General features: G+C 38.2%; 1 protein-coding gene across 7 annotated transcripts in view; it reads right to left on the bottom strand.

Annotated features, from left to right (window-relative positions):
• Positions 1 to 12,678, bottom strand: part of uvrag (UV radiation resistance associated gene) — a 142,492-nt gene extending 129,814 nt beyond the window's left edge. For all 7 annotated transcript variants that reach the window (XR_007895807.1, XR_007895808.1, XR_007895809.1 and 4 more), the window contains exons 1-4: positions 12,352 to 12,678; positions 7,432 to 7,549; positions 6,842 to 6,876; positions 2,532 to 2,693 (exon numbers count right to left, since the gene is read on the bottom strand). Coding sequence is in view for 4 of the 7 variants with exons in the window: in XM_051684415.1 (XP_051540375.1) it covers positions 2,532 to 2,693; positions 6,842 to 6,876; positions 7,432 to 7,549; positions 12,352 to 12,459 (423 nt within the window). In the remaining 3 variants the exon portion in view is untranslated. The remainder of the gene's footprint in view (positions 1 to 2,531; positions 2,694 to 6,841; positions 6,877 to 7,431; positions 7,550 to 12,351) is intronic.

The following is a 12,678-nucleotide window of genomic DNA, read 5'->3' as shown; positions in this document are numbered from 1 at the left end:
AGCCCGGTTACAATATGCCCGACAACACCTTGACACGCCTCACAGCTTCTGGCACACTGTAATTTGGAGTGACGAGACCAAAATAAAGCATTATGGTCACAACCATAAGCGCTATGTTTGGAGAGAAGGCCTATAGTGAAAAGAATACCATCTCCACTGTGAAGCATGGAGGTGGCTCACTGATGTTTTGGGGGTGTGTGAGCTCTAAAGGCATGGGGAATCTTGTGAAAATTGATGGCAAGATGAATGCAGCATGTTATCAGAAAATACTTACAGACAATTTGCATTCTTCTGCACGAAAGCTGCGCATGGGATGCTCTTGGACTTTCCAGCACGACAATGACCCTAAGCACAAGGCCAAGATGACCTTCCAGTGGTTACAGCAGAAAAAGGTGAAGGTTCTGTAGTGGCCATCACAGTCTCCTGACCTTAATATAATTGAGCCACTCTGGGGAGACCTCAAACATGCGGTTCATGCAAGACAACCAAAGTCTTTGCATGACCTGGAGGCATCTTGCCAAGACGAATGGGCAGCTATACCACCTGCAAGAATTTGGGGCCTCACAGACAACTATTACAAAAGACTGCACGCTGTCATTGATGCTAAAGGGGGCAATACACAGTATTAAGAACTAAGGGTAAGCAGACTTTTAAACAGGCGTCATTTAATTTTTTTCTTTGTTGCCATGTTTTGTTTTATGATTGTGCCATTCTGTTATAACCTACAGTTGAATATGAATCCCATAAGAAATAAAAGAAATGTGTTTTGCCTGCTCACTCATGTTTTCTTTAAAAATGGTACATATATTACCAATTCTCCAAGGGTATGCAAACTTTTGAGCACAACTGAGATTCAAAAGTTTGGGATCACTTGACTGAAATGTTTCTCATGATCTTAAAAATCTTTTGATCTGAAGGCGTATTCTTAAATGTTTCAAATTAGTTTTGTAGACAAAAATATAATTGTGCCAACATATTAATTGATTTCATTACAAAACTAAAATTGTAGTTTTTTTTAAATGATGACTTTGACCGAATAATAAAGAAAAGCAGCCAATAAGTGCCAGGCATAGATGGGAACTCCTTCAATACTGTTTAAAAGCATCCCAGGGTGATACCTCAAGAAGTTGGTTGAGAAAATGCCAAGAGTACATTTCTGCAAATTCTAGGCAAAGGGTGACTACTTTGAAGATGCTAAAATATAACATAATTTTGATTTATTTTGGATTTTTATAGTCACAACATAATTCCCAGTTCCATTTCTGTTATTACATAGTTTAGATGACTTTACTATTATTCTAAAATATGAAAAAAAAAATAATAATAATAAAAAAAAAAAATAAAGAATAAGTAAGTGACCTTAAACTTTTGACCGGTAGTGTATGTTTTTTTTTTTTTTTTTTTTTCTCCCAATTTGGAATGCCCAATTCCCAATGTGCTTTTAAGTCCTCATGGTCACGTAGTGATTCGCCTCAGCCCGGGTGGTGGAGGACAAATCCCAGTTGCCTCCACGTCTGAGACTGTCAACCCACGCATCTTATCACGTGGCTTGTTGAGCGCGTTGCCACGGAGACATAGTGCCTGTGGAGGCTTCACGCCACCCACCGCGGCATCCACGCTCAACTCACCACGCGCCCCACCGAGAACAAACCACATTATAGAGATCACGAGGAGGTTACCCCATGTGACTCTACCCTCCCAAGCAACCGGGCCAATTTGGTTGTTTAGGAGACCTGGCTGGAGTCACTCAGCACGCCCTGGGATTCGAACTAGTGAACTCCAGAGGTGGTTGGTGTATGTGAGGTTTAATGAGGAACAAGGTTTATTATTGGTCACAAGATATGACGTTGGAAACGCAATGTATGTGCTGACAGGGCAAACTTCCATATAATTGCTTTGGGTTTTTTTGCATGCCCTTGCTTCAATTTAGAACACTTGATTATCTAATCACAATAAAAAAATGCATTGAAATGAGGATAAAAATATGGATGAATATTGTTAATGATGAAAGATATACATACAGCAACTTTAGTAACCGATTAATTAGTAAAACCAATGTATCGGTCTATCTCTAGTTTAAATTTCGTAAGCGCTTACAAATTAAAAATAAAACCCTCTCAGGCATCTTATATTTATATAAAAAAAATAAAATAAAAAAAAAAACATCCCAAAGTAATGGGAGAAAGAGAGAAAGAAAGAGATATAGAAAACCTGAGAAACAACCAATAAGCCCCCATTCCACATGACCTTTTTTATTAATTTACCTTTCTTTATTTTCTTGCTTTCTTAATACCGGTTTCATTTTATCTTCAATTTTTACAGTTCAATTAATATAGTTTCAGTTAACATTGTTCGATTAATACTGTTTTCATGCTACCTTGGACAGTTTGTCACAGAAATTAAAAAATTTGGCAACATTGCATGTACTAATGTCATGCCAATAAAGCTCACGGAACGAAACAGAATAGAACTGAATTGAGAGGAAAAAAAAAAAAAAAAAAAAAAGAGTATATATAGGTTTGACTCCTAACCTGTTGTCCTGTGTATCTGAGCCCATCCAGGTTGACTTTCCACTCAATAAGCAGTTGGTACTGATCTTCCCTTCCACCCCATATTCTCACAACAAAACATGACACAGATGTATCCAAGAGGTCCGGCAGCATGGCAAAATCTAAACTCCGCCATGTCGGATTCTGGAAAACACACACAAACAAAATAATAATCACTTTGTAGTTACTTAGTCCTTCTGACCTTGCGTAAAATGAAAGAAAAGTTGTTCTTATATACAGAATATGGATCATCAAATTTTGCATAAACCTGTGGAGACCATGACAGCTCGAGCTCATGCTGTCATTTAAGCAAAAGGGGGCCATACAAAATACTAAGAAGTTCAGAGCTTCACGTTTAGTTAAAAATATTCACTGAAATTGTGATATTGACAACTTAATACATAATAAATGTCATATTTATAAAAATTAAAAAAAAAAGCAAACTAAATATGCATTTCACAAGTGGTTTCAGACATTTTATACCCCAATGTATACGTCAATAAATAACAGTAATTCAGGCCATGAAACATACTAGCTTTTATTAATAATACATAAGTGTGGGGCCTGGGTAGCTCTGCGAGTGTTGACACTGACTATCACCCCTGGAGTCACGAGTTCGACTCCAGGGTGTGCTGAGTGACTCCAGCCAGGTCTCCTAAGAAACCAAATTGGCCCAGATGCTAGGGAGGGTAGAGTCACATGGGGTAACCTCCTCGTGGTCACAATTAGTGGTTCTAATCACGGCGTGTGGTAAGTTGTGCGTGGATCGCGGAGAATAGCACGAGCCTCCACATGCTGGGAGTCTCCGCGGTGTCATAACAAGCAACATGATAAGATGCGCGGATTGACTATCTCAGAAGGGAAGGCAACTGAGACTTGTCCTCTGCCACCCGGATTGAGGTGAGTAACCGCGCCATCACGAGGACCTACTAAGTAGTGGGAATTGGGCATGCCAAATTGGGGAGAAAAGAGGATAAAAAAAAATGTTAAATAATAATATTAATACATAAGTGTGGATTGTCAGCACCATAAGATTCAGTGATGCAGTAAAATGAAGCCAAGCTTTCAAAAACTAACAGCATAAACAGATTTGCAAATCTGTGCGAACATGCAGTCTGCAGTCTAAAGAGGGTTAGATGTGTATCTGACAAAATTCCCATCACAGTGACTAGCTCAGCAGAAATAATACAAAACAGCCATCAACATGATGGTCAGAAGTTGTTGAGAGAGGCTGAAATGAAGATGATTACATGCCTATTACAAAGAAGGTCAGAAGGAAGGAGGTGTAGAAAGGAAGGAGGCCAGTGAGACAGGAAATGAGGAAACAAACAAGCAGGCTGCAAGTGGCACATGGCAAGAAGGTTAGATCTTGATTGTGCTGGACAAAATGGTATCAGTTACTTTCTTTTCATGCAAATGACTTCTGACGAGGACAAAAGCATTTTTATTCTTTTTTTTTTTTTTAATCCCCTTTTCTCCCAATTCGGAATGCCCAATTCCCACTACTTATTAGGTCCTCGTGGTGGCGCGGTTACTCACCTCAATCCAGGTGGGTTTCTGAGACCGTCAATCCACGCATCTTATCACGTGGCTTGTCGTGCATGATACCGCAGAGACTCCCAGCACGTGGAGGCTCATGCTACTCTCCGCGATCCACACACAACTTACCACGCGCCCCATTGTGAGCGAGAAACACTAATCGTGACCGTCACTAATCGTGAGGTTACCCCATGTGACTCTACCCTCCCTAGCAACCGGGCCAATTTGGTTGCTTAGGAGACTTGGCTGGAGTCACTCAGCACACCCTGGAGTCGAACTCGTGACTCCAGGGGTGATAGTCAGTGTCAACACTCGCAGAGCTACCCAGGCCCCCCCAATAGCGGTTTTATTCTTAAAGGAATAGTTCATACTAAACTGAAAATTCAATCACTTTAATTTAATTTTAAAAACACCACAAAAGATACTACATGCAATTAAATGGTTAATGGCTTATAAATGTAATGATAACTGTAAATAAATCTAGGCTTTGCCTACTCTGTAAACAGAAAGCACACCCAGAAAAACAGACAAATAAACAGAACAGCCCTCCAGCTATTTGTTCGACTTTGAGGTGTGATTTTGCGGGAAAGCGCACTGATAGATCCAGAAATCGTGGCTTTAAATATTTCAAATCACCATCAATACCAAAACATCTATTACAGTCAGAGTATATGCGACAGCTACGGCTTAAATCGTGTCTGTACCAGTTCCACTACTGATGGTCATATGGTTTTATGTGCTTGTGTTGTTCTTTCATTCACATATTAGCAGTTGGTATGAGTCAATGTTTTTCAGCACAATTACAGTCCATGACAGAGTGACCACATGGTCATTAAACTGCTTTCAGATCTTAGTGACGGGCGCCACATTCAGATATCCCTCGAGGTGTATTAAAATAAAGGAATTGATTCAAAGAATTGAAAGTTGTATAGTGTGAACCCAAAAAGCAAATTTAGCAAATCTGTTTCATATCAGTAAATGACACAGTGGTTCTGGAATCAATATCAATGCCTGTGTGTAGATGACAGATTAGATCTGCCATTTGTTCAACAAAAAGTCCTGATGCATTTGGTTTTCTTAATGCTTTTAAAAAACAAAGAACATGTAGTGTGAATAAAAACACCAATGTTCAGTAAATCGTTAAATGTTTTGAAGGGATAGTTCACCCAAAAATGAAAATTCTCTCATCCTTTACTCAACCTCATGCCATCCCAGATGTGTATGACTTTGTTTCTTCGGCAGAACACAAATGAAGATTTTAGAAGAATATCTTAGCTCTGTAGCTCCATACAATGGAAGTGAATGGTGGCCAGAACATTGAAGCTTCAAGATCACATCAAGGCAGCATAAAAGTAATCCATATGACTCCAGTGGTTAAATCTATATCTTATGAAGCGATATGATAGGTGTGGATGAGAAACAGATCAATATTTAAGTCCTTTTTTACTATAAATCTCCACTTTCACTTTCACATTCTTCTTATTTTGTTTTTTGGTGATTTGCATTCTTTGTGCATATCGCCACCTACTGGTTGGGGCTGGTCAAAGGTGGAGATTTATATTAAAAAAAAGAACTTAAATATTGATCTGTTTCTCACCCACACCTATCATATTGCTTCTGAAGAAATGGATTTAACCACTGGAGTCTTATGGATTACTTGTATGCTGCCTTTATGTGATTTTTGGAGCTTCAAAGTTCTGGCCACCATTCACTTGCATTGTAAGGACCTACAGAGCCAAGATATTCTTCTAAAAACCATAATTTTTGTTCAGCAGAAGGAAGAAAGAAAGTCATACAAATGGAAAGCATGAGAGTAAGTAAATGATGAGAGAATTTTCATTTTTGTGTAAACTATCCCTTTAATATTAATAATAAGAATAAAAAAAAATTTAGACAAGTAAGTTCATTAGCCAATCTATAGGCTGTTTACGGTTGCCACATCTTAACCTGGCATATTAATATAGATTGTGCAGTCACAGGTGTGTAGTTATCAGCACTGTACAACAGCTTTGGACGTAGTTCATCCAATCAGAATTTAGAGTCAAAATTATTGGTTTTATTATGGGTATTTTTAAATGCACTGCCACACCTTTGCAGGAGCATTTTCCTTTATGTACAATAATAAAAGATTAACAAAAATAATAATGAGACCTTTTGGTGGCAGCCTCACAATTTAATTGCTATCACAATTGGCCAATAAATTAAGGCATGCAGACAGTTAAAAAAAAAAAAAACTTATGAAAAAGTATCATGGCAGCCACAGTTTCTATTATACCATAAATCCTAAAGTTACTGTTAATGTACCATAATAAAACTGTGGCAACTCTTTAGCCATAGCTGACATTTAAAAATACAAAATAAAATGTCTAAATTCTAAAAGCTTAATACACTATTGGGAAAACATCCCATATACATTTATTATGTTTGTAAAAATAACTGTAGTAACTACACTGAAAACACTATGGTAACTTTTAAGCAGACAGGCTCACCAAAAAAGGCACTGAAGACACTCAACAGTTAAACATATGTGCTGTGACTAAAAGGCTTTCATTTTCCTACACATAAGTTTTGGTTTGTTAATAGTGTTTTTGATGCTGTGCTATAATATGCCAAGCTATGCCACGTTTCAGTCATGATACACTATGCTGCTATGATATGCTGTGTTTTGTCTTTCATTTTACATTTTAAGAATTATAAGCACTACCATATAGTTCTGATAGTGACACAACGGCAATGAAAACAAAAGCACTCACCAATGAGTCTCGGATGACTTCACTCTTATAAAAATCTGGAAAAGGAGAAGAGAAAAGCAAGCAGTCATTAGAGGTTAAGTGTCTTGCTCAACGGCACAATAGCGGTGGTTCCCAGATTACCCCATAAGAGCTTTGAAAATAAAAAATAAGCCACTAATTTTGAAAAGGTTTCAAAGAAATGCACTTTCAAAATTGTCAATTGATTTTAAATCTGCTGTGTAATTTTTTTGATGCTAAAATATTTTGTTTTTCTCATTCTGAGAATACTAGTTAATTGTTGGTTGATTTTGCTAAAAAAAAAAAAAGTGTAAACACTGTAGCTCTGTTGCGTTTAAAAACTTTACTTGGTTTGTTTTAGCAGCCTGACACAGTAACATTGGCTCTCAACCAATGAATTGAGTTTGGGGCGGGACTATCCATTTGTCCAACTAATGGTAGACGGTGGAAGCACTTGTGAAACCTGTTTGATAACAATCATAATTTTTGTAATTCAGTAACTGCACACGGCAGTTTTTAGGACTAAATTAGGCAAATGCTTCGAGGCCCCCAAAAATAAAAGAGTTCCAGCCAGTTAAGCTGGCATAGGTCACCTCGTGATATCCGATCCTCCTGACAGAGGTGAAGGGTGAAGTAAGTGTCCAGCAGAGGAGAGCCATTCTTGTTCACAATGTTACGGGCCGCTATACTCCGCAAGTGACGTAAACGCCTCTGTGGGGACAAAAACAGAAAGACTGTCAGAGAGAGAGAGAAAAAAGATGGACACATTAAAGATGATATAAGCTTTTGAAAGACACCCAATAAGATCAGTATACCTGCCTCACAGTTTCATTAATGCTTACCTCAGTTTGCAAAGCTTAGTATGACAACAGGCCTATACTTGATGAATGGTTTGGCATTGGATATAAACTTTCAAGCAATCAAAGACAAATATTAAGGAATAGCAGAGATAGTTTAGCAGAGACAGACCACTGCTATTAAAATGAATGGGAGAAATTGGAACGCCCAATGGCCAACAGAGAAAAGGAAATCCTGCCTTTGAGGTAAAAGAGCCAATCACCTTTCAGATACAGACATCGCCTGTCAGTCAACTTGAGAACATGCGCATTAGCTGAACCAGCATGGAAAATAGCGTGAACTGAGCTAAAGAAGCACAATTTAATGATACCGTTGTTGTCAGATTTTACTACTGATTTTAAATGTTCTTTGATTGTAATCTTTACCAACCGTTTAAGAGGTTTCAGTCTTCCTCCATTTAAGTAGATAGGAGCTGTACTTTTAAGTAGCTTGTTAACACTGAAAATAGCTCCCCAGCCTATTCGGGAGCATTCCAAAGATGGTCACCCAGTAGACTGACTTGCCTTGAAAAGGACTTTGGAAATACAGAAATTCACCCAAATACGAACAATCTGTCATCATGACTTTCTGTCTTTCATGGATCACATAAGGAGTTATTTTTATCAGAATGTCCATGCTGCCCTTTAAAATGAAAGTGAATGGTGCCCTCGGCTGCCAAGTGAGATTGTCATGGAAAGACTTTCAGTGAATAATGACTTAAATTTCAGTAGGTTCCTCACACAAAGCTACTGTATGGCTTCAGAAGCCTGGGAATATAGTGCATGAGTCAAATGGATTGTTTTGTGATGCTTTTAAGGTGCTTTTTCCATTACAATTCCCGGGCATTTCAAAACAGGAACAGACCAACACATACAGAAACAAAACCTCATTGTGAGTCTCGCCTCACACAACATAACCTAAGCCGAGACCTCCACCCTCACTCAAACAGGATATCACCGCTGCACATAGGGCACAAGTCTAATGCTTTGAAGGAGGAAAGCGGAAAAAGGAGTTGGTAGGCATGGAAAGGGTTTCCTTAAGAGCTTTTGCAGTTTAAAAAAGAGAGGTAAAAAGCAAGAAAGAAATTCAATGAAATAGGAATACGATGGCTCTACAATAAGGATTTTTCAGATAGTGAAGATTTTTACTTGCCCTGACAAAATTTTCACTAGCCCTACGACATAAAAAATAAAAATAAAATAAAAAAATACATATATTTTTTTAATTCATTTTTAATTATTTTTTTTTATATGTGCCAGAAAATAAGTTATTCAATAAATATTTTTATTTAAAAAAATAAAAAAAGTTTTATTTAATTCGCAGAAATATCTGGAAAATATAAACCAATATTATTTCCAAAGCAAAACATTACTAACTGATGCTTCCAAAATTATCACAAAATTGACAAAATCAGATCTTTGTCAGCCAGCCAGAAGAACATTATCAACAACAATGTTCAATTCATCACAGAAACACAAATATCTTTAAGTCTGCAAGGCATAAAAACAAATGTACACAATCAACAAGTGTAAAATGTGGTTCCATCAACTGGCCCCAAAGACTCTCACACTGGCCCCAGGCCAGTGACTATCCTTATTGTTGAGCCCAGTATACACAAGGAGGCTGGGGACAAGCTACATTAAAAACAATGAAGTCTAAAACAGAAGCTTTAGTATTTATTCCAAGTCTTTTCAGAAAATGACTACAGGACATGAAAAACACCAGTGTTGCCATAACCAAGAGCCTTTTTCAAGGCACGGGGCCGGAGCCATTCCAATGAAACAATCAAAGAGTTCAGCCCACTAAGTCTTCACCTGACCAGCTTTCATCACAACCAGCCACAGATCATTTCAGGGCTGCCCGTGAGGCTTTAAATACTAATTCTAAGTCATGGGATGCCTGTAGGTTTACAAGCCACTGAAACAAAACCACACTTTGTTCAGGCAACGTTTTCCCCCATTTCAGTCTCATTTCAAACTACAAAATACTAAGGGATATCCTGGGCCAATTAGCCTACCACTCCAAAATGAAAAAGTTGAGAGAGGTCCAATTTTGTAGGTTAACAGGCTACTTAACTAGCAGAGAGAAAGTCTAAATGAACTGACTCACTCTCATGCTGTTCCAAACCTGAATGACCTGCTTTCTTCTGTGGAACATAAAAGTAGATGTTCATCAAGGAAGGATGTTAGTCTCAGTCACCATTCACTTTCATTGCATCCCCCCCCCCATACACGTGAAGTGAAAAAGTTGTTATCCTGCCAAACATCTTTCATGTTCCATGGAAGGAAAAAAATGTAATACGGGTTTAAACAACATGAGGGTGAGTAAATGGTCAAGTTAACTATCCCTTTAACTTCCTTATTAAGCAATTCACAGAGTTGCGTATGTTTTTTTTTTTCCGAACAGCTAAATTAAACTAAAACATAATATTAAGCATGATTAAACTCATCCTGAAGTCAATAAATCATTTAAAAACAAAGCTGCAAGAGAAAGTGAATGGTGTTAAGGGGTGTGACAAAGGCGAACTGTAGTTTATAATGTTCTATAAACAGTAGCCCTTTCAGACTTTGCCTTAAGCAGTAGGATTGTCACAAGTGACTGTTGTAATTGCAAAAGCAAATGGTGTCATAAGAGACATTTCCAGTAAAATAAACTAGACAGGTGTGACAAGCTCTGACAAGCCACTATCATGTGAAAGAGACTATTTACAGTAGTTTCATATTTCAGTGTATTTCCGATTAATATCAAAAGCCAACCAAAGCCATCTTTACACTGCAAAGGTTGCAAAGCTGCTGCATCTGAAGTTGCATTAAGGTGTATTTACACAGACTATATGTTTAATGCTGCACAGAGGTGGCATAAATGCATTTACACAGCAATTACAATTGTATAAATAATGCTGAGTTATTTCTGAATATATAAATAAGAAATTAATGGAAATATTAAATTATACTTTTAAATATGAAAATATATAAAAATATACTCCATCATGACAAAAACAAAGTTTAAGGTTGCTCTGATGTTGCATTTCATTTACACAGAACCAAAGCAGCATCAGAACTGCTTTTAATACAAGGGGCTAAGAGGTCAGAGCAGGCATCATTTAGTTCAGCTTTAATGCGGCATTGCAAATATATACAGAATTAAGAGCAGGCATAGAGGGGACTTACACTTTAGTGCCAGTGCATGAAATCATAATACAGTAGTAAAAACAGCTAATTTGTTGTGCAAGAAACCCTGCATCCAGTAAGTAATGAAACATTCTATTGCACAGAATGCCTAATCATCAGCCTGGGATCTCCAAAACACTTCCCAGCAAGCAGTGATGTGATGAAATGGATGCTTGCTGCAGGACATGGCTATCATTCTACATAACTGTGGCCTAGACTCTATACACTTTCAGACAGATTTATTTAGGCTATGTGTGTGTGTGCTGTGTGTATTGTAACATTGCAAAGTTAAAACACACACAATCACAGCTTCTCTCTAACGGCAATCCTATTGACAGTACGCTCCATATTCCTCCTCGCACAAACGCAGACATTAAAGGAACAGTTCACACAAAAATTAAAATTAACCATTTACCCATCTCATACAATGCAAGTGAATGGTGACCAAAACTTTCGAAGCACCAGAAAGCCCATAATGGCTGCATAAATGTAATCCATATGACTCCAGTGGTTTAATTCAAGCCTTCTGAAGCGATCCAGTAGACTTAGGATGAGAACAGACCAAAATTGAACTTCTTTTACACTATAAATCTTGACATCAGCAATCTCCTTGGCGATCATGACTTCAAGCTCAATTACACTTCCTAGCTCCATCTAGCAATCTGTGCATGCGTCAAGCACTAAGAAGTGTAATCGAGCTTGAAATCATGATCGTGCCCAAGATGTACAGTGAAAAGAGAGTTATAATTTGGTCTGTTCTCACCCAAATCACTTATTAAACCACTAGAGTCTTATGGATTACTTTTATGCTTCCTTTATGTGCTTTTTGGAGCTTCAAAGTTTTAGTCACTATTCACTAGCATTGTACAGACCTACAGAGCTGAGATATTCTTCAAAAAACTTTGTTTTCTGCAGATGAAAGAAAGGCATACACATCTGGGATATGTTAGGGTTTAATTTGTGGGTGAACTATTCCTTTAATAACAAAGGTGTTTATATCTAAACAGGCAAACATATGTGTATAATTCAAACAATGTGTGCCAATCTGAAAGAACGACATCACTTATGGTAAGTTATGTAATTGCTGTCAAAATTCTGCAGCCCAGGTCACCCTATAAGACAGCTCAACATAGGCACAAGTCTTTTCAGCATCAATAATACTAGAGAGCTGGCTGGGCTTTTTTTTTTTTTTTTTTTCTAATTTGTGCAAAGAGTTTGGAGACTCATAAGTGACAAGACAGCCAGCTATGCATTACTATCTTGTAAACAGCTCTAGTATATTTAATAATGAGAATAAGAACAAACACGCACTTTAAAAGTAAACAATGCCAGTATGTTGCCCTTGTAAATTCTATTTCAGACCCCTCTGGCTGTGGAGGCCCAATGTTATATTCATCCGGCGTAGAGACATGTGACACATTCACAAGCAGATCTGCTATGCATTCATCCAACATACACGCTAATATACGGATAGTTAAAGGCTTAATGTGGCTGCTGCAGGTGTACCTGCTGTGACGTGAGCTCCACATGCAGGACTCTGGAGGATGAGGCTCCCGGGTTGCTGTTGACAGCACCGGCGGACACGGCGAGATCCCGACCGGCGATGGAGTTCATCCTTCTGCGGCACCGTGGGCGATCACCTTATTCAGCCATACAACTCAGCCCCATGTGCGAGAAACTCCTGGGCAATAAGAGCCAGACCCAAGGCTGTCTTTTAAAACGTGTACATTTATTAAATAATGTCATACATGAACACTAGACACAGCGACTGAACTCCGCACCGCGGCATAAACAAAGTAAATCTTGCCTAGGAAGCCATAACCGCGACCTTGA

Source organism: Myxocyprinus asiaticus, chromosome 42 (assembly GCF_019703515.2).
Source record: "Myxocyprinus asiaticus isolate MX2 ecotype Aquarium Trade chromosome 42, UBuf_Myxa_2, whole genome shotgun sequence".
Lineage (NCBI taxonomy): Eukaryota > Metazoa > Chordata > Actinopteri > Cypriniformes > Catostomidae > Myxocyprinus > Myxocyprinus asiaticus.
This window is presented reverse-complemented; position numbering and strand designations above follow the sequence as displayed.